Raw genomic sequence first — 22426 nt, 5'->3', positions numbered from 1 at the left:
CAAAGGAGGTCAGTGTCATTATCCCCTTTTACAGAAGGGGAAACAGAGGCACAGAGCTGGTCAGTGACTTGCCCAAAGTCACCTAGAAAGCCAGTGGCAGAGCCAGAAATGGAATCCAGGTCTTCTGAGTCCCAGTCCAGTGCTCTATCCATTAGCTCACGCTGCTTAGATGGTAGAGTGATAAGTGCCTTAGATAGGTAGCTTCTTTTTAACATAATTGAGCAAGGGGTCATAGGCTCCAGCCACTCGATTGTTTCCTAGGGCACCGCTGCAGTCCCTGTGCTCTCCTGAGTGCATGTCCGGCTCTCTGATACTGCCTGGTAGGTTGCTGGACAAACCAAAGAGAGTGGGGAAGAGGTAGGGCCTTGGCAGAGCTAACTCGCCATGATGAAAGGGAACTTGCGCCCCTCACCCCCAGGGGTGCTGCAGGCAGGAGCACTCTCCCTTCATGTTGGGCAGCTCTGGCAGATCTTGTGCCTTCTGCTGCTCCCACTGGGACATGAATCTGCCTCAGTAAAGGTGCAAAGGAAAAACCTTCCATGCCCTACATGGGAGCCGTTATCTGGCGAGGGTCAACCCTGCTGCAGCTCAGGTACCGATGGCAGCACCAGCAATGGGAATCTTGCAGCAGAGTAGGTGCTGGGCGTTGCACTGTTTGCCTCCCAAGCTCTGCCCACTCCGATTGGTTTCTTCGGGGCGGTGGGCTCTGAGCTCTGGCAGGTGTGGGCGTTGCAGATGAGCGCACTGATTTCTTTCCGTACTGGAAACCCTGCCTTTCCTCCTTGCACCTCTGTGAGTGCTGTGGAGAATTCAGGCCTTTCTCTGCTGCCTCCGAGGCAGTCAAAGCCAAGCAGAACGTAACCGGCTGTGCTTGCTGCATTCTAAACTTGTCCTTATCTCTTGGGTTCCAGAACAAAGGATGTTCTCGGCAAATATTGGCCTCCCCAGCCCTTTGATCCGCCGCGGCCGCCAGTGGCCAGCCTACACCACTCTCACGTCTCCGACGGTCAAGATGCTACTTGAGCAAGACAAGCTGAGGAAGGCTGGGTCCCAAGGCACCTCTGAGGAATGCAGACAGGGAATGGGCAGCAGCAGGAACAGCAGGGGCCACACGCCAGGACGAAAGCCAAGTGATGAGTCTCAGGAAGCAGGTTTAACTGGGACAACCCAAGAGTCGTCAAGGCCAAATGAAGATAGCAGCCCCCTTAAGATTGCCAGGGGCTCTCCAGCAAACACTGAGGGCTTGTTTTTCCAGAGTAATTCGTCCTCAGCGGGCCCCCCAATTAAAGGCACTAAGGTTATTTTCTCCAGTAAACCCCACTTCCGGGTGCTACCGTATGGCTCCCAGATGTCTCCCAGCAAGCAGAAATCAACTGCCTGCAGTTAGAAAAATAGATCTCAAGAGTTCTGCTTGAACACTCTGGACTGCATTAAAGTTACTCTGCAACTAAGGGTTCAGGGTTTGGTTTGGTTTTTAATCGTATCCTTAAAAGCCCCACTTGAACTCGTTTGGATGCAGAATGATGCGTACACAACATATGGAATGCTACTCTATTTGTTTCATGAGTGTCTTAGGAAATGCCATACAACAGGGTGTAACGTAGAACACAGCATACAAATGTTTACGCGTGTGCACACAGATATACACGTTCTGGACCTAATTTTCTGCTCCCTTGCACCATGTGTCCTCATTTACATCCCCACAAAGTGAGCGTAAGATGCTATCATTCTAATCTAGGAATGTTTTACACCCATTGGACTGGTGTAAATGTCTTTTCACTGGTATACATGACTATGCAAGGTAACAGTGAATCAGACTATAATGATAATAATTAATAATTAATAGTGTAATAAACTGGCTCTTAGGGTATTGACTTTAGGTGAATACGGCAAACCTACATTAAAGCAAATCAAAATGGAGTGAGTCCAGCAGCCCATTTATATATTTATGTGAATATCATCCTATAAAGAGTCAAAGATTCTCCATTGCCCTGTAGCTTGTGTGGTCATTTATGCCAGAGCAAAGTGGGTATAAGATACTACTTAATCAGAACAACCTGACTCTCATTTACATTAAGGCCACTTTACATCACTTGGGCAGTGTAAAGTGATGGTTGGTTACACTGCCCAAATGGTGTTGAGTGGCCTTAGTGCAAACGAGAATCAACCCTAGCCCCTTTGCACTGGTGAAAATCACTATAGCAGGGCAGGGCAATGGCTGATCAGGCCCGTATTCATTCCATGTCACGAGAACAGATGTTCATCTCTGAAATGCTCCCCTACAGTTCTAGCTGGTTATTTTGCACTATTTTGGGGTGGTGGTAGGGGAAATGAAATTAATAAAAGATCTACCTCCCAGTTCTTCCTACAGCCTGGGGCTCATTGTAACTACTGAATTAAACCACTTTCTCCATCACCTTTCTTCCCTGGAGGAATGGGCTGCTAATTCTGCAAATGCAGGAAACCAAAGCTATTTATAATCAGCTCAGTGAGCAGAAAAAATACAGTAGGAGGCTAAAATCATCCCTAAATCCCAGAAATAGTGGCCGAGGCGACTGAAAAACACTTTTGTTTTCCTTTTGCATGAGTGTGTGTTTATACATGTGCATGCACGTGTGTGTGTGTGTGTGTGTGTGTGTGTGAGTGAGAATTTAGTGCTGGTGAAAGGACATAGCAAGGCATCCATGGCAATTGAGTTCTCTTCAGACAGGAAGTGTAGTCTAGTGGTTAGAGTGCTGGATTGTCTCGGACCTGTTCTCTGCTTTGCTGTTGATTCTCTGTTATATTTGCAGGTTACTTAAATTATCCGTGCCTCAGTTTCCCTGTCTATAAAATGGGGATCACAATATTTAACTGCTTTACCGGGAAGTTGTGGAACTGATGGAAAACTTTCTGACAGAAGTTTTCTGTTGGAAAATGCTGAGTCATTTAAATCAAAATGTTTCATGGGAATGTATTGGCTTTGTTGACATTTTCAACAAAAAATTATTGAAACTTTTGTTTCGATAAGGTGGAAGCATTTTGTTTTTATAATCTAATATAATTATAATTAATTAGGGCTTTTGTTTTTCTGGGTTTATCAATTTCGTTTTGGGGGGCTATTTTTAGCAATTTTTGAGTTTTATGTAACTGTCCAATAACCAGTGTGTGTTGGGGCTTTCTGTTTGCATATGCTGTGTGCAATGAATAATCTCTTGGTAATGTTTTCTAGTGCGCTTTAACGAGGTACCGTTTCAAACAGCACTAAATTAAACCACACTAGGGAACTCTCAGTGCGCACCAGCAGAGTCTGCACAGACCAATTAATGTGCAGCATATTAGTGCACTTTAGAAATCACACCCTTGTAGTCCGCATTACTTCTCTGTGCAGACAAGATAAAAATAGCCATTTGTGGGGTTTTTCTAGTGTTTATTGGATCAACACGGCTTTCTTTGTGTGTGTGTGTGTGTGTGTGTGCGCGCGCGTGCCCGCCCAGGGTGATTTATTTGTGTTTATTGGCTAAAACCTAAAATCAGAAGCCCTAAATAAATAACTAAATAAATATAATATAAAAGTCAAAATGATAAATATGAACCAAAGCGCTTCAACCTTGTTGGAGTGAAACGTTTCAATAAGGCTATTTCATTATTTCCTAAATTCAGTTTTTCAGAAACTTCATGTCTCGGGAAATTTGGAAACTTGGACTTTTCATTCTGAGTTGGGACGAAGGGAAATTTTGAAACATTGGAATGTCTCACCGAACAAAGTTTCTGAGTTTCAACCAGCTCTATCGATTAGCATTCGCTAGACTGCTTTGAAGGCCTGATCCAAAGCCCTTTGAAGTCAATGGAAGGACTCCCATTGATTGCAACGATTTTATATTGGGGCCTTCCATCTTTTAAAGAAACATGCTACAAGAGGGTAAGGTATTATTATTTGTTATCCAGAGTTGGTAAGGCTCTGCAGCAGCAGTGTAAGCTCCTCCATGCTGCCCCATCCTCGGTGTTGACAGGGGATAGATTACGGTTGTGATTGTTAACCAGGATGCCAGTTAGGGCCAGTTATGTTGGTGAGTTTTGTGCTGTGGATGCTTCTCCCCTGGCAACTGGACTGAGACCTACTAATCATTTTTTATGTAGGCCACTGAACTGCCATTAAATAGTGACAACTTTCCATTAATTTACAGCCATACCCTAAGCTGGATACAAGCTCTGGATCCTGCTACCAATTATCTGAGCCAGCCAGCCCCTCTGTTACACTTTAGTTCTGGTGAAAGCCTCCAAACAGACGGGCCTGCAGGCTGTAGTTCACTCTTGCTCTACAGACCAGACTCAGCCCCCACAGAAGCAAAGCTTCCTCAGACCCTTTCACCAACCTGCCTCAGATTTGGACCTGGACAGATGGCACCTTTCACAGAGGGGAGGGGAATTCACTGCCCATGCTTCCTTAGTTCTTGGCATCTCTGCTGAGATTGCAAGTAAGAGTGCTGATTGGAGCCAGTTATCATAGCAGTCTGTGTGGCGTGGACACCAGTTCACCAGGAACTGACAGAAAACTACCGAACAGAGAATGTAGGCCAGGATTTTCATCTGTATCCAAATCCTTCTGGAGTTGGGCAACCAAATGCCTTAGGCTCCTTTGAACATCTCAGCCTTATTTCACAAAGGCCACAGACCAGCTGTCGGATCACAACTTCCAGTTCCTACCCGCCTGAGCTGGCTTTGAATTAATGATGTTGAGGTGAAAAGTCCCATGTTTCTGTTACCATTCCCCTGTTCCAGCCAGGCTCCGTGTTAATCCACACAGTCCGTAATTCACTCATTCCATATGCGTGTGTATATGTAGTAAAGTGTAGTCCACCGGTTAGCACAGGGGCTTAGGAATCAGGACTCAGGGGTTTTATTCCTGGCTCTTCCACAGCCTCTCTGGGTGAAAAGAGGCAAATCAGCTTTGAAAGAGGGCTAACAATAATTAATAATTAATCTGCGTCTCAAGAAGGTTGGGAGGTTTAAGGCCCCACATTAGCAAAGCACTTAAGTACGTGCCCCACTTCACTCATATGCTTAAGTCCCACTGAAGTCAACGGGACTTTGGCACGTGCTAAGCACATGCTGAATCAAAGCGGAATTCATTCGTGTGTGTAAAGTGCTTAGATATCCCCAAGTGAAAGACGAAATAGAAGTGAAAACCTGGGGCATAACATAAAATATAGGCCGAAGGAAAATCTGGACTTAGACAAAAGGAAGAGGAGGCCTACCAATCTACCAGTTTTTCCGTCTGTGCCGGATGGGTCGTGGACAGAACATGCAATTTAAAAGGAAAGTTGCTGTTTCATGGAAAAAAAAATCAAAAGTCCCTGAAGCCGTCGATACATGTGGCAACACTAGTCAGTTATTGTAATAGAAAATCAGGGTCCCCAAAGTTAATTGCTGCTCTAAATGACCCTCATTATGTTGTGACTGCTCCTGGCTCTGGTATATTGAAAGCAGATGCTCATCTCATTAAGCAGATGTAAGCCAGGTGCTGCCTGCCTTGTTTCAGTGAAATATGGGCTGATTTCCCATAAAGGTGAGTGTGGTCAAATTGACCCACACACACACACACACACACACACACCTACCTCCCCCTCCCCCTCCCCCTCCCCCTCCCGGGGCAAACAGCAGGGATGTAGAACGATGGCCACTGGCTTTTACTTAGGACCCCATTTGGGTTTTTAATTTGTTGTTACTTTGAGAGCTGGGGAGCACGGAGGGCTGGACACAGATGAAAGCAGTTTATAGCTTCCTGTTCTAGGCTGCCGTAGCTGAGGCAGGATCTTTGCTGTGCTCTCAGCTAGACGTGATTATGCTGGGATACTGAGCATACCCCTTGCACTTTCTTTGGTAGGCCCTTGCCAAAACAACTGACCCACCTGTGTGCATGCAGGCTCTCTGGGGTTGCCCACAAACTGGAGAGCGAAGCCATGGACGACGGGTCTGTCTAATGAAGGTAACAAACCATTACACTTGTGTGGCTGTGGTGCTCAGGGAATATGGAGAATGTACTGTCAGTTTGGGTCTAGGTGGGGTTTGTAGGCCTGCATGTCACTGTTTTTATCCCAACCCATCCAAAATTTCAACATCAGCCAGTCAAAAAAGCCACATTTTGACTAGCTTGGGGTACAAGTCAGGTAGAATCTCTGAATGTGGTGTGGTTTCGGGCTTCAACTACAAAGCAGCCTGCAGTGTAATCAGCAATCCATGCCATAATGGCACAGGAAATCTGTGAAGTCCCAGATGGCAACCCAGCCTTGTCTACAGTAGGGAAATTTCCCTCTAGGCTAATCCTGATTCACTTGGTGTTAGCAATGCTGGGAGCCCAGTGTCCATGGGCCACTGGCAGATTCAAACACCACATCTACAGCTGGTCAGGAAATGTTTTCAAATGATTCTGCAGAAAATAAATGACATTTTTTTTGTTTTAATTGACGTGGGAGGGGGCTTCACTGAAAAATAAAACAAAAACCTCCTCTCCAAAAGCAAGCGGCAACAGACCTTTGGGTTTCAGTTTGCTTGGTGAAAACTGGTTCTTGTAAAAATGCCCGTTTTGTGGAAAAGCCATTTTTGGAGGGGGTAGGGAGGAGTTTTGCTGACAGATTCCCCACCTGTAGCTGTGTCATCTAACTATGTGCAGAGAATGATCTAACCGGTACAATGGTGACCACCCGCTTCCACCAGGCCTCCCAGTGTTGCTCACCCCAGTAGCTTGCCAGCTCTGTGGGGGCAGGGATGGTCTTTTTGTTCTGTGTTTGTACAGCACCTAGCACAATGGGGTCCTGGGCCATGACTGGGGCTCTTAGGTGCTACCATAATGCAAATAATAATAATAGAACTGAATACGTGTCACCAATGGAAGGACATTTCTGCTAAATGTCCCTAGCATGGAGAAGGCTAGAGGGAGCCACAGGGTCTGCCTGTGGCCATCGGCCTCATAAAGAATCCCAAGTTGTATTCATTACAAGTGAGTCTTGTCTCTTCTCTACCAGGAGAGAGATTACACTCAGCCCAGGTTCCCTGGATACTTGACTCAAGCTTGCCGAAAAGTTTCTGAATAGACCTTAGGAAAAAGACCTCAGAAAATATCTCGCTTGCCAATAGAAATCTCTAGAGAGAAATCTGATCATTTAAGATGCTGAATGTTCCCCGTTGTTTTCTCATGCAATGTGTTGTAACCCCTCATGTCTTCAGCTTTTAAAGCTAGGGTGGTCCTGACCCAGAGAAAATCCTGGAGATCGCTTAAGAGACGGTGTAGGGGAGGGCTTTGGAGCTGTGTATGCAGTATTTTTCTTCCAGATTTTGAAGATAGTTATCATGACTAGATGGTTCAAGACTTAGGGTGTGTCTACACTTTGAGCTGGGGGTGCGATTCCCAGCTCCCAGAGATGTCCCTGCGCTCGCTCTGATCTAGATTCTGCACTAATACAGAGTGTAGCCACAGTGGCGTGAGCAGCGGGCGGGGCTAGCTGCCCCAGGTACAGACCAGTCTGAGACCACAGACGTACTTGGGGCAGCTAGCCTTTCCTGTTACTCATGCTGCCATGGCTATGCTATTTTTAGAGTGCTAGCTTGGTCAAAGTTAGCATGCGTATGTCTCCTTGAGCGCCTCCTTATAGTGGGTAGGGAAGTGCCACCTCTTTAATTAGCTTGGGAAGATTGAGAGATTGGCAATAAGATGCTTCAATGTCTTGCCATGTCGGGCTGGTATCTTGCGCGTCTCTGAAGCATAGCCATTCCCAGACAAAGCTCAGTTTAGCTGCACAACTGTGAAATTTTCAGCTGGGAAAGGTGAATCCCTCATTGGCCATATAAGAAGCCAAAGAACTAAATAGACTAAGCCTGCATCCTTGTGCCTTGTCTGATAAATGATGTATAGTGCAATTTTTCCTATACCAGACTGGAAAAATTATTGGTGAGACTAGAAGCATGAAACCCACCCTAGGATATTTATCTTGAGTTAATAAATGCAACCACACAGAGATAAAGGGAGATTATGCCACCTTTGAAGGTCTAAGGTTTCAGCTTACAATGTGAAGGAGGAATAGATTCACCGTTATCAGTTTAGTTAAATAAGGTGCATTTTATGCTAACAACAAGTGATAAGAACCTTAATTTTGGCATGAAGCAGGGTTCATTGGAGAAGACTGAGTATTGTGCTTTTTTACCATCTAGCTGGAAATCAGAGCCATCCAAGATGGAAAAAAAGCTGAGAATGGAACCAAGGCTTGCACTTAGGTGGAACCAGGCAATGTAACTCCAAACCATTTAAGCAGCCTGGAGTTGAGCCAGATGACCTGTGGTTAGTCGGACTCATCTCTTAGAAACCCATATCTGTGGATTGACACAACTGGAGACAGTGAGCTAGGCAAGTGTGGTTGCTATTTGGTTGTATCTCGTGTGACAGTCTGCATGAGTATTTTCTCCAAGAATTACAGGTCCCCAAAGGGAGTAGTTCAGCATGCTCTGGGTTAGAGAAATTCTCTGCAGTGACAGAGAGGAAAGAGGTCTCTGAAAGAGGATAAGGAAGTAGAGGAATTTCTGTGATGGTGATGGGCTCACGGTAGACTGAAATAAGTAATTCCACCAGCAAACTAGGCCATGGGATTTTGAATTAGTCTCTGTAGCTAATCCAGGTCTTTATCTTTAAGGGCCAGAGTGTAGCTGGTCCTGCCGGGGTATGAAATGGAGGGAAAGGTTGAAAAGAGTTGTCTTCCCTTTATGCCCAGTTCTCTAATTGGGAAGCCTAAACCTAGTGTTGCATGGAAACCTTTCAGTGCAGACCAAGACAGCGAAAATTCAGGCTTTGGAAGAGGTGTGGGAAGATTGTGAAAAGCCACGCCATGCCTGTTCTTCAGGTTCACTTGGCATTTTTTACAGGAACAAACCCACCATTTTCACACGTGAATTCCTCCCACACAAAAGTTGGTGGCTCTGGCCTTCTCAAGCAAAGTAGCCATCTTTTTCCCCCTGCCCCAGAGACTGCCAGAGTGCCGCTATGCCGTTCCGCATCTCGGGACTGACTCTGCCTCAGTAGGAGCTTGGTATGATGTCAATGTTTCGAGTGGGTGAAGCAGAGGAGGCAAAAATAGACATTCAGACATTTTTCCAGCTGTGCCTGCTTGAAAGGGAATATTTATAGTTCTGTGCATAAACACAAGCTCTCTTTGTGCATCCGCTACCAATGGCATTTTGCATGTCTTTCCAGAACAGCGCTCAGCCAGAACGTTATCCTGTTATCCCATCACACACTTGTCTTCTAATCTGAGGCCTACTCTAAGCCCGTTTCACCTCACTGGGAGTAGGAATCTTTGCAGGTCCCTCTTCCCAAAGCAGGCTGGACAGCATTGCTTTGCAAAGGGTGCTTCTCTTTGGAGCTCTGAGTACCCATAAAACTCCATTTTTAAAAATATCACATCAGCGGCTTCATTATGGACTGGACCCTACGAGGTGCTGAGCACCAGCTCTGCATTTCCCTTTTTGAGGTGTCTCAGGTTGGGCATCCAAAAATGGAGGTACTCAAAGTGACTAGGCACTTTGGTGAATCTTGACAATCCCTGGAGAGCACATGGTACCAAACAAGCAGATGCAGCCCCTGTGGGCCCAATCTAATCAGGAAGAACAATCTGAACGGAAAGCCACATACTTTGGGTTGGTTTTTTAATTGTGGCCACAAGGTGTGATTTGTGACTCTTGGTCAGTAAGCCGAATAACCTTATGGAAGCTGTCATGCCTCATCTCAGTGCTGCAGTCGTTACGCAGGGACAATGAACCTTAATGTGGATTCAGTGCTGATGAAAGAGGATGAATAGATATCTCTGCAGACTGACATTTTCTCTGCATGCACTGGACTGGGACAGCTCAGGCACCACTGGTGAAACCTTTCTTCTTCTTATGTCTGTGTATCCCAAATCCTTCAGTGCCTGTACGTATGAGACCAGAGCCTCAGCTGGTGTGATTGGAATATGGCCAATTATTTTATATTAATCTGTAAACTAAGAACTGTGATCTACCCACCTACATCACTATAGTGTCTGAGTGCCTGCCATGTAAAATCATTAGCAAAGTCCCTGGTGGATTTCATGGTGTCTCTGGCACTTCTCCCTTTTATGGGTTCAGAATTCTGCTTGTGGGGTTTGTTGGTTTGGTTTTTTTGGTTGTTTTTTTTTTTAAGAGGGGAAATTGGGAATGAAAGGGGTATTTGAATTATGAGCATCACTTATGTGGAAACGTTTTTCCTCAAAGAGGAAGACTTTTTGCAACATTTCCTGACACCAGTCAGACTCTGGATTAGCCTGATCTCCTCTGGGAGCTCGCCCCATATCTGGGTCCTCTTGACCCACAAGGCTTTGTCCCTAGCTCTCCCATGCTTTGTCCTGGGTGCTCTGATCTTCATTGTCCCAGATGAGCCCAGTTGTCATCAGGGTTCATAGAGTGAAATCAGGCTTTGACTTTGCTGTAACCCCTGACTCATGTAGGCAAAGCGCGGAAGGAGCGTATTTGCAGGGGTGCTGGAAAAATTTGTATAGTGGGACTGCTGAGAGCCATTAAACCAAACGGTAAACCCTGTATATGAAGGCAACCACTTCAAGCCAGGGGGTGTGGCAGTACCCCCCCCCCCCACTCCTAGTTCCAGCACCTATGTGTATTTGGGAAGCAGAGTGCAATGGCCGAGGCAGCCCAGCCGAGGAGCTGAGGCAAGCCTTCCCTTGTTTGGAGGAGTGCACACTCTGCTGCTTTCCAAGGCAGAGCTAAAAAAGGGCTTGCCTGTCTGATGCATTGCTCCTGTTTACTATGCTTGTAACATCTGATCCCCGCCAGAACGAGGGGCAGGAGGGTCATGGCAAAGCAAGGGAAGATGAGACTCATTTGGTAAAAAGATGTGTAACTTCTCGGGGCAGCTGCCAGGTCAAACCGCTGCCACCCACAGCACTGTACATCCAAATAAAGCAAGCTGCATCTCTCCAGAGGCAGTCCTGGAGTTCCTCAGGGAAGCAGATTACAGCCCTAATGTCAAGGTTTCTATTACAGCGGGCATGGTGGCATGCAGGGGAACAGGCTGTCAGATGCTCTGCATTCTTTGGCCTCCCGAACGGAGGAAGTTGTAGGAGATGCACGTGCTGTACTGTCCTTTATCCATACACTGTTCCTTGCCCAAGCCTCAAATCTGGGAAAGGTTGCCTCTCCCTGAGCAAAGGGACAGAGATGTATTACCCAGGGCTAGATTGACAGCCTGTGTCCATTGACATCAGGTTGATTTACATCAGGGGAGGAATTCCTGTGCTCCCTGCAGAATCAGAAACGGAGAGGTGTCACTAAGTGTCAGCGAGATCTGGAGATTAAAACAGCAGGTGAGAAAAGGAACATGCCAGAAGACCTCTCAGTCATTATCAACAGAGATGGTGGACCTGTTCCTTACTGATCATGGAAGCCCTCTCCTTACAACCCCGCCCCCCATCCTGGCTATCTCCCTCCTATATCTGGCCAGGCCCCTCTCACGCTGTATGTGGTCTGGGATGGGGAGGGCAGTCATGCCATAGAGGACATTAATTCCATGCAAGAAAGGAAGGGAATCCATGCAGCAGCCCTTCTGCCTAGATAACCACTAGATCATCTGGCCCAATGGCCCTTTCTGCTGGGTTAGGATTGCTCCATAAGTAAGTGGCTATTGATACCCATAGATTGGTTTCTATAAACAACCCCCCAGACATCAGCAGGTGTCCAGGGTGACTTGCGATGGCACTGAACAGAGCCATAGAGCAAAATCGCCTTTGAATTGCAATCACGGTTCACTAGGGACTCCAACTCCAGGGTGGGTTTTGTCACCCAATCCTACCACTGGCACAAACGGGTCCTTTAGCAGAGTGAATGGAATGCCACGCTGCTGCAGCTATCAAAAGCATTCCACCCTCCATATTGGCACCCCGGACCCTGTTTTTGCAACCTCAGGAGATGGATGGCATTCCAGCCCCCCACAGAAATGATCCGTCAGCTAAAAACAGCCAGAGGACTGCGGAGTGTGTCAATAAGCTGTGTGTCTGGCTGTGCTGCATCCTACACTTGCTGCTGCAAAGCAGAAAAGGGAACATAATACATTACGTTTGTGCAAGATGCTTTGTTTCTTCCCGGTCTGGTAGGCTGGCAACCGAGGCAGTTATTTTGTTTTGTTTTTGTTTTGTTTTGTTTTCTTTTCTTTCTTTCATGCACTTTAGAGTACATCCTAGCTCCAAAATGTATATTTATTAAAAGAATAAACAGATGATACTTCTCGCAAATTAAGGAGCGGGGCTATCCTGAGTGGTACTGGGCACTTCCTAGAAGGTGCTGGCCACTCTCACTGAAGGCAAGGGAAGAGGAGGGTGCTCAACGCACGGCACAACCAAGCTCAATGCCTTATTTCTACTGTTGTTTGTTTCCTATCGGCCCAGCTAATGAAACCCAGAGGGTTATTTGTCTGGATGCAATCAGATGTCAGCTGTGCAGGGAAATTGAACCATGCAGGTTGCCAATGTATGGATCGGGTTACAGGCACCTTTCCCATTGCACAGCCCAGCTATGCTGGGACATCTTTGCATCACCATGCAGAGGGGTTGAAGAGTGGGTCAGTGGCAAACCAGCTGGGTACTGGGCTGCTCTCAGCTACTCTGCTGCCGTGTCTGAGGTTCTGTATTTTGGGGGGACTTGGTTAATGCTTGATTTGAGTTGATCTAGACGTAGGTCTGGGCCAAAAGCTGTGCTCTGAAGACCCTGACTTTTGGGCGTGCTGGTGGCTGAGAACCTGAGTCAGAATCAAAATTTTCTCTCTCAAACCTCAGTTCCAACCACCCTGAGTGTGAAGCTGTTTCAATGGGGTCCTGGGTGTGAATTGCGTAGCCTAGGGCCACCTCCGATGCTCACCTCATTTGATCCTTCCTTTCTATCTTGTTTCTAACTGTTAAAGGGTTCTGCAGGCTTGGTTCCTGGAAAAGTGTAGCTGTCTTGATGTATCAAATTGTCATTGATCTCTTACATATGGAAGTGGTCTCTTCCTCTTAGCCGATGCTCTTATTAGGGCCACTGGGAGCATGTAGCGGCTGGGCTGAAATACGCTCCCAGCACGTAAACTCTGTCTGTGGCCGCAGGAGCTATTCTGGGCTGCCAGCCAACCTCCTTAGAATGGATTAATGGCAAAGTACAATGAGCATAATGAGTGCTCTCACTTCTAATGGTGAGCTAATCCATAGCAAGCAGAGCGACCGACTGCTGATTCAGATGCTAATGGATAAATAGGAGCGCTCTCCACACTCAAACGTTAGATGGAGTAGGGTGTGCGTGGAGAGGTGTTGTTGGGAAAGGCTCATGTTCCCTATTTTATCTGAACCCCTTTCCTTGTCCCCCAAAGAGGCACTATGGCCCTGTGGTTAAAGCATCGGCTACGGAGGACCTTGAACACCTAGGTTCTAATCCTGGCTTTGTCGTGGACTCAATTTCTCCATTTGCTGTTGGGCAACCCAGGGGTGCAAATCTGGCCCTTTTGATGCCAATGGGAATTTTGCCACTGGCTTCAATGGGGCCAGGAGCTGATCCCATGTTTGGATCAGCCAAGAGGCAGAGGTTTGGTTTCATTTACTCTTTGATTTATATTTTCCTATAGAGAGAAAATTCCCTATGGGTGAAATTTTCCCTTCTGCAGTTGGGCCAACAATACTTCAGTCCCACTCGAGCCCTCAGAATAGAGTTAAATGTTGCCTAGGCCCCACCCCTGCACAGGGGCAAATTTCACCCTGTGTTTGTTTATAAAGCTTAAAGGTCAGCTGAACGTCATGCTGATCAATGCTAGCTCTGAATAGACTCCACCGCAGATCAGCTAAACGCAGTACATTTCATGTGAATAATTGCCATCACTTTGTTCTGCTCCATGTGTGGATAGAGAAATTTCATTTCTCATCAAACATCCATTTTCATGCCAAGAAGGAGCGAAATCCAAATGTTCCAGGTTTTTAGTGCAAATTAATGTACATCCCCAAAGCATTTTTTTTTTGTTTTTTTTTATTGCTGAACAGTAGGACAATTTGGAGTGGAAACCCATAACATCTTGCAGTTTTACTTGCATTTCAACCATTTTGGAAAATGATTAAATGTTTTTCAAAAACTTCATATTTCTCAAAATGTAATGTCTTTCATGTTTTCTTGCTTTGGAGACTTGGGCTTCATCGGATACAAGAGAGCTGTAGCTTGCAAAAGCTTATGCTCAAATAAATTGGTTAGTCTCTAAGGTGCCACAAGTCCTCCTTTTCTTTTTGCGAATACAGACTAACACGGCTGCTACTCTGAAACTAGGCAGGTATAGTTAATCTTCTATAAAAAGGGACTGAGGCCTTGATCCCTCCATGTGTTTAACTTTACATGCATTAAGCTTCCATTGAAGTCAATGGGACTACTTACCTGGGTGAAGTTAAGCAAGAGCATACATGTTTGTAAGATAAGATATTATCTTGGATGCTTATCTAAACTGAGTCTCCAAAGCTCATCTGACGCAGCGATGGGTGACCCCTTCAACCTCACACTGCCTCGATCAGAGGCAAGTGTCTGCAAGTCCTTTGCAGATAGTAATGCACATATCTTCACAACCTCCTGTGAAGAAGGGAGGAAAACACACGTGCAGAAAGGTTCAGTAGCTTGGCCATGGTCACACACGTCACCTCTGCTGGGTCCCAGTCTTTTATCAATAGGATCACAGAAGGTTTTGTCCTTGTTGCTGTGATATAGACGTGAGCCTGTGGTTTCCCCATCTGCTGCTCCAGAGGAGAGGTATAAACATTGACTTATGGGTAGAGCTGGTCAGGAAATGATTTTTTTTTCCCTCTGGAAAAATTTCAGTTTTTATTAGAAAACCCAAATAGGTTTGGTTTAGTTTAGATTTTGGCCATGGAAAATGTTTTAATTTGGGAATTTCTTTCTTTTGATGAGAACCTAAGTGTTTTCACTGAGAAATACCTCACCAATCCACTAGAATTTTTTGAGGGGTCAACAAGCATGTGGACAAGGGGGATCCTGTGGATATAGTGTATTAGATTTTCAGAAAGCCTTTGACAAGGTCCCTTACCAAAGGCTCTTAATCAAAGTAAGCTGTCATGGGGTAAGAGGGAAGGTCTCCTTGTGGATCGGTAACTGGTTAAAAGATAGGAAACAAAGGGTAGGAATAAATAGTCAGTTTTCAGAATGGAGAGAGGTAAATAGTGGAACTGTACTGGGCCCAGTCCTATTCAACATATTCATAAATGATCTGGAAAAATGAGTAAACAGTGAGGTGGCAAAATTTGCAGATGATACAAAACTACTCAAGATAGTTAAGTCCCAAGCAGAGTGCGAAGAGCTACAAAAGGATCTCTCAGAATTGGGTGACTGGGCAACAAAATGGCAGATGAAATTCAGTGTTGATAAATGCAAAGTAATGCACATTGCAAAACATAATCCCAACTATACATATAAAATGATTGGGTCTAAATTAGCTGTTACCACTCAAGAAAGAGATTGTGGAGTCATTGTGGATGGTTCTCTGAAATCATCCACTCAATGTGCAGCAGCAGTTAAAAAAGTGAACAGAATGTTGGGAATCATTAAGAAAGGGACCGATAACAAAACAGAAAATATCATATTGCCTCTATATAAATTCATGGTACGCCCACATCTTGATTACTGTGTGCAGATGTGGTCTCCTCATCTCAAAAAAGATATATTAGAATTGGAAAAGGTTCAGAAAAGGGCAACAAAAGTGATTAGGGGCAGTGATGAGCTGCCAAAATCTTAACAATGGGTTCCCTCCTCACCCCACAAGGGGTGGTCGTTGCCCACCCCCGCCCCCAGGACCCCTGCCCTGTCCCCTGACTGCCCCCAGAACCAGGCAGGAGGGTCTCGTGGGCCACCGTAGTGGATGCCCACCCTACCCCTAAGAGCCAGAGGCACCTGCTGGGGGGGCAAGGTGGGGGGTCCCGGAGGTGCTTACCTGGGGCAGCTCCCAGGAAGCATCCGGCAGGTCCCTCTGGCTCCTAGGGGTGGGGGAGTGTAGCTGGGGGGGAGCAGGGGAAGTGGCCACTCCCCCACTGATCACATCAAAAGTGGTGCCTTAGGCGCCGACTCCCTGGGTGCTCTGGGGCTGGAGCACCCACGGGGAAAATTTGGTGGGTGCAGAGCACCCACTGGCAGCTCCCCACCCCGCGACCGGCCCCAGCTCACGTCCGCTCCTCCTCCTCCCCTGAACACACTGCCCTGCTCTGCTTCTCCGTGGCCGCCCCCCCGCCCCGGCTTCCCGCGAATCAGCTGTTCAGCGGGAAGCCGGGGAGGGCAGAGAAGCAGGCAGCGGCTTCCCGCTCAGGCCGAGGGTGGCTGAGGTGAGCTGGGGCGGGGAGCGGTTCCCCTGCGCGCGCCCCGGGTTACCTGCTGCGGCGCAGGCAGCCCTCCTCGCGCCCCCCTGCCCCAGCTCACCTCTGCCTCCCTGGGCCTGAGCGGGAAGCCTGGGGGAGCGGGAGAAGCAGGGCGGGGCGGCGCGTTCAGGGGAGGAGGCGGCGGCGGAGCGGAGGTGAGCTGGGTCCGGGGGTGGGGCGGGGAGCTGCGGGTGGGTACTCTGCACCCACCAAACTTTCCCCTTGGGTGCTCCAGGGCTGGAGCACCCATGGAGTCGGTGCCTAAGGTGCCACTCTTGGCCTGTTAAATTTAGAAGCCCTTTTAGAACTGGTTGTCCCTCGTGGAACAACCGGTTCTAAAAGGGCTTCTAAATTTAACAACCGGTTCTAGCGAACCAGTGCAAACCGGCTCCAGCTCACCACTGATTAGGGGTATGGAACAGCTTTCGTATGAGAAGAGATTAATCAGACTGGGACTTTTCAGCTTGGAAAAGAGACAACTAAGGGGATATGACTGAGGTCTAAAAAATCATGACTGGTGTGAAGAAAGTAAATAAGGAAGTGCTATTTACTCCTTCTCATAACACAAGAACTAGGGGTCACCAAATGAAATTAATAGGCAGCAGGTTAAAAACAAACAAAAGGAAGTATTTCTTCACACAATGCACAGTCAACCTGTGGAATCTTTGCCAGAGGATGTTGTGAAGGCCAACACTATAACAGGGTTCAAAAAAGAGCTAGATAAGTTCATGGAGGATAGGTCCATCAATGGCTATTGGCCAGGATGGGCAGAGATGGTGTCCCTTGTCTCTGTTTGCCAGAAGCTGGAAATGGGTGACTGGGGATGGATCACTTGGTGATTACCTGTTCTGTTCTTTCCCTTGGGGGCACCTGGCATTGGTCACTGTCAGAAGACTGGATACTGGGCTAGATGGAGCTTTGGTCTGACCCAGTATGGCCATTCTTATGTTCTTATGAGTTTTGAGATCTAGGGATGAAAAGTGCTGTATTAATGATTGAGTATACCTGCATCTGCCACTGGTATCAATAACCCATCCTCTTTATATTATTTCCCCCTGTGGATGAGTCAGTCTTTCCATCTCTCCTTGTTTGCAAACACACCCCACCCAGGTGCACACATGCAGTTTGGATGAGCAGGCGGACTGTAGGAGATGGTTTGAATAGACAGTGTGGGCTAGGCAGCCTCCATTGAAGCAGACAGGGTGGCAGGGATTGTTCATCAGGATTCAAAGGAGGCAGGAGGGGAGTTTTCATTTATAACTCAGTCTGCCCTGTCCTCTGCAGCCAACACACGCAATAAGACAGGAGATGAACCTACTCTGAAACAGGAGCCTTTTTCATTGACATCAGGGTAATTCTGTTGGTTTCAGTGGCATCTCTCCTGATTCCCACTAGTGTAAATGTGATCAGAATTGGGCCCTTCGCCCTTGGACTCCAGCAGTAGCATTAATGAATGAGCAAACTCAATGTCTCTACAGGAGGGTACAGCAGGGGATGCGCGGCTGCCTCTTTTAGTTTGGCTTTAAATCCTGCCCCCTTTTGCTCCACTTAACAGTCTGTCTGATAGTCCCTTGCTCCTCTGAGGGAAATGTGCTGGAACATTAAGGCCTTGCTCCTACTGCAGCCTGGCTCTGGTGTCTTCCTGATGTCCTACTGCTATGCATCCGATGAAGTGAGCTGTAGCTCACGAAAGCTCATGCTCAAATAAACTGGTTAGTCTCTAAGGTGCCACAAGTACTCCTTTTCTTTTTTCTTTTTACGAATACAGACTAACACGGCTGTTACTCTGAAACCTGAAATCAGTCAGGCTCTGCAGGGGTGCAGAGATCTGCTCAGAGGATCAGATTGCAAGAGTGGGGTTTAAGCTTCTTAATTGCAATGGCTATTTCTGACCCTGTAACTGGTGCCATTTGTTTTACTGTAAAAGGACTTTCTTAGGGACACAGGCAGTGCAGCAGGCCTGCGTTCAAGCCTATGAAAATGGCTCCATCCTGCTCTGATCCTGTCTTGTGGAGTCACAGGTACAAGATTGGGAGAAGTAAATGTTCGGGGAATTTAGGTTGGAGCTGGAGTGGGTGGTGGGGCAAAGGGTTAAGAGACCTGATGAGATGCAGACCTAATTATTTCTAAAGCCCCCTCCCCCTGTAGGTTGGATCTGCTGCTTGCTTTCAAGTAGTAAAGGGATTTTGCGTTGCTGAAGAAGGCGGAGTAGGGAGAACCTGGTGGAAATGCAAAATGTAGGGTTAAAAATCAGTGAGAGGGAAAATGTGTCTAATAAGCCAAAAGCAACTTTGAGGAGATTAGAGAACACAGAGAGGAAAGGCTCAGTGAGAGAAATCCCATATCCTCATCAGAGAGAAACTGATCCCCTCCATGTGGGTTTAGAACAGCAGCCAAGAAGGAATCAGATAAGGGGAGGATTTTCCTGTTTTCATAGCACAACAGAGCATTGTGGAAACATTAGAAGTGGAGGAGGAATTTATCAGGGTGAATTTAACGTGTCTAGGGTTCCTGGTTGCAGAAGCTGGGAATGGAGCAATCCAGCTGTCTGCAGATGAAATCCAACTGTGTCTTTTGTGGGACTGAACCTCGTTTTAGTTCTCTATTAAACTCTCTGTCGTGTTACTATCCCCATAGTACCTAGGCAATGTGTATAATTTAAAAGGTGTAATTTCCATATTAAATGACCATACTCTCCACTCTTTCCCTATTATTCTGTTTTCTTCCTAAGAAATCTTCTTTCTTTATTTTGGTTTGAATGGAATGTAAGCACCATTGTGATGGGGTGTACATACCCCGCACCAGGCAGGAAGGGGTTTCAGAGCAGCGTTGGGCTCAGGCAGCCCTGTCTCACTGCATACTAGTCTTGCAGAAGGATACTGACTAAGGAGAAGCCAAATTTACAAGGGCCAGACCTGGGAGGGGGTCAGACCTCTCCAGACTAGCTCCCAGGGAGGAGCATTGTGGAAGAGGATGCTGACAGATGGTTCCTGTGAACCCTGCACGACAGGACACTGAGCCGGCTACGGCTTGTCAGGGGTCCCTGAAGGGAGGGAGGCCAGGGATGTGTTTGGACTATTTTTGTGTCCTGCCTTTCCTTTGTTACTGTTCCTCTGAGGCCTGAAGAAGGCCTCGAGGCAGGCCACAAGAGGAAGAAGCCCAAGGAAGAAGCTGGAGCTCTAAAGTAGCAGACCTTGCCTGATACGGGCAGGGCTGGCTCTAGGTTTTTTGCTGCCCCAAGCAAAAAAATTTTTGGCTGTCCCCCACCCCAGCCCTGGGCTCACCCGTACCCCTGCCACCCCAGCTCTGGGTTCCCACTCTTCCCCTCCACCAGTTCCCTCCCCCCCACCTGCACCCCCCTGCTGCCCCAGCCCTGGGTCAAAGGTCATCTGCACAGACAGCCCTTGGTAGAGTGGAAAAGTTGTGGGTAGCCTCCACACCCTATGTGCAAGGGGAGTAAGATGCGGTGCTGGCTCGCAATATGTTGATATGTAGAGGAGCACTGGGGACAGGCTGAGGAAGAGAATCTTTGCTTCCTGATGGCCTGTAGCATGCAGGGTGTGGATGAGAAGCAACCACCCTTCCATCCAGAGGGTTAGAGCAGATGCAAAGGGTCAGAGCTCCACCCCTTTGCCTTCAGCCCCAGTAGAGTTCCTTTTCCAAAGGGGAGGATGAGGGCAAATTCCGGCCTCTAGGAATCTGCCCCTCGGGAAATTAAGGTTGATGTCTCCACGTGAAAGGAAACGTATTGCACAATGATAGCCAAGATTTAAGCCGCACTGCCAGTGTTCAGAACACCCCGCCTGAAAGGGGATGCTCCGTGAACTCACCACGACGTACTTGGCCAAAGAGTAGATCAAAACCAGATGAAGAACAATTTCTGAAACGATGCTCCTCCTAGCTGGAGCTGGGATTATGTGTGTTTTGGGTCTGAAGGAAAATCCCCTGTCTGTTGTTTCCCTTTGCCAGGCCTGAGCTGGGATGAGATGCAGGGTGTTTGTATGTTGGGAGGTGAGGTTCCCCGGGCAGCCGGCAGGAGCAGCTGCGGTCCGCTGGCCCCTGGCATCTGGTGCTGCTGGCCCTGGGTGCTCCCCACAGAAGTGCCCCCCCCCGCTTCCTCAGTGTCCCCTCCCCAAGATTTAATCACAGGTATTTTTAGTATAAGTCATGGACAGGACACTGGCTGTGAATTTTTGTTTATTGCCCGTGACCTGGCCATGACTTTTATTTAAAATACCCATAAGTAAATTGTAGCCTTAGTTATTAGCCACAGCAGCATGAGGAGCATGCTGGCCCATAACCCAGAGGTCACAGAGCTGAAACCATAGCCTGTTTCCTTTCCTTGTCTCATTGCAGTGAACTTTGGAACGGATAATCAGAGCGGAAGAGAAAGGGGGCTGATCCTGAAGCCCTTACTCAGTTTTTTGTCCCCCCTCACTTAAATCAACAGGGCCCTCTCTCCACTAGGTGATATTTCCATAGTTGCCTAAGGACTTTGGTTGCCCAATTCCAATTAACATGAATTGTGTGTCTAAATCTCTTAGGCAGCTTTGAAAATCTCAGCCCATAGCCTATGTAGTTTTGACACCAGGTCAATATATACTAGGGAACTAGAGGGATTGTTATGGAAGAAAGAGAGGAGGAGCTGTTACATGTTTCTATAGTACGCTAGGGATACCATTTTCAAAAGTGCCTATGTGATTTAGGGACTTACATCCCATTTTCAAAAGTGACATAGGCACTTAGGAGCCTAAGTGTAACTGTTAGTCACAGTGCTTACAGCAGTCTGAAAAAAGTGGTGGTGGTGGTGGTCTATCATAATGTGGGAGCAGCAACTTTGCTAAAATATTGCTTAAAGTACACCCCGTGGTGACCTGGCTTAATTTAAAAAAAAAAAAATATTTTTGCCAGGTCTGTGACCGCTTTCACCTCCCACCCACCCACTCACTCTGTAAACACGGGGAAGTCAATATGACTTAAGCTTCTAAGAGCCCAAATCACTTTTGAAAATGGGTCCTAGCCTCCCAAGTGACTTAAGCGTTTTTGAAAATTTTACTCAAAATAAATCTCAGTTTAATCTTTCAGTCAAATCAAAACTCCCAACTTGCCACTCAGGAACCATATCTGGAAAGGTCCTTGGTTTGGGCTCTGTGGACCATACAACAACCTGTGTGATGAATAAGGCCTTATCACAACACAGATGTGTCAGAAAGTAGAAAGTGTTGATGGAACACATTCCAATCCTAAAGTCCCTATGGAGGTGAAAAGCCTATTGAATAAGGCCTTCAGGGTCCTATATAAACACACAGACACGTTAACAACTACATAAGAGGTACATCCAATATATCGCTACCAAACATCAGCCATCCACTCTGTTGTTTTTCCCCCCCATCTGTCTGGATTTGGTTTTCTGGTATTGCCCATCACCATAGTAGCTAAAAGAAAAGGAGTACTTGTGGCACCTTAGAGACTAACCAATTTATTTGAGCATAAGCTTTCATGAGCTACAGCTCGCTTCATCGGATGCATTCAGTGGAAAATACAGTGAGGAGATTTATATACACACACAACATGAAAAAATGGGTGTTTATCATGCACACTGTAAGGAGAGTGATCACTTAAGATGAGCTATTACCAGCAGGAGAGCCGGGGGGAGAAAACCTTTTGTAGTGATAATCAAGGTGGGCCATTTCCAGCAGTTAACAAGAACGTCTGAGGAACAGTGGTGGGGGGGGGGGGGGGATTAAACAAGGGGAAATAGTTTTACTTTGTGTAATGACTCAACCACTCCCAGTCTCTATTCAAGCCTAAGTTAATTGTATCCAATTTGCAAATTAATTCCAATTCAGCAGTCTCTCCTTGGAGTCTGTTTCTGAAGTCTTTTTGTTGAAGAATAGCCACTTTTAGGTCAGAAATCGAGTGACCAGAGAGATTGAAGTGTTCTCCGACTGGTTTATGAATGTTATAATTCTTGACATCTGATTTGTGTCCATTTATTCTTTTACGTAGAG

The 22426-nt window shown here is 46.8% G+C and overlaps 2 protein-coding genes across 2 annotated transcripts in view; both read left to right on the top strand.

Annotated features, from left to right (window-relative positions):
• Positions 1–22426, top strand: part of TEKT3 (tektin 3) — a 159076-nt gene that overhangs the window by 56907 nt on the left and 79743 nt on the right. The window lies entirely within an intron of this gene.
• On the top strand, positions 599–1387 carry CDRT4 (CMT1A duplicated region transcript 4). The gene is made up of 2 exons (XM_074971800.1): positions 599–632; positions 912–1387. The coding sequence occupies exons 1-2, from the start codon at positions 599–601 to the stop codon at positions 1385–1387; spliced, it is 510 nt and encodes a 169-aa protein (XP_074827901.1).

The sequence above is a fragment of the Natator depressus genome, chromosome 14 (assembly GCF_965152275.1).
Source record: "Natator depressus isolate rNatDep1 chromosome 14, rNatDep2.hap1, whole genome shotgun sequence".
In the NCBI taxonomy this organism is placed as follows: Eukaryota; Metazoa; Chordata; order Testudines; family Cheloniidae; genus Natator; species Natator depressus.
Note: the sequence above shows the minus strand (reverse complement) of the source record. Positions and strands in the feature narration are given on the sequence as shown.

Bases quoted from the DNA above. Each gene is read 5' to 3' on its own strand.
- CDRT4 (XM_074971800.1), top strand. From the start codon at position 599: ATGGCAGCACCAGCAATGGGAATCTTGCAGCAGA. The intron at 633-911 runs GTAGGTGCTGGG...CTTGGGTTCCAG, and splicing joins AATGGGAATCTTGCAGCAGA to AACAAAGGATGTTCTCGGCA.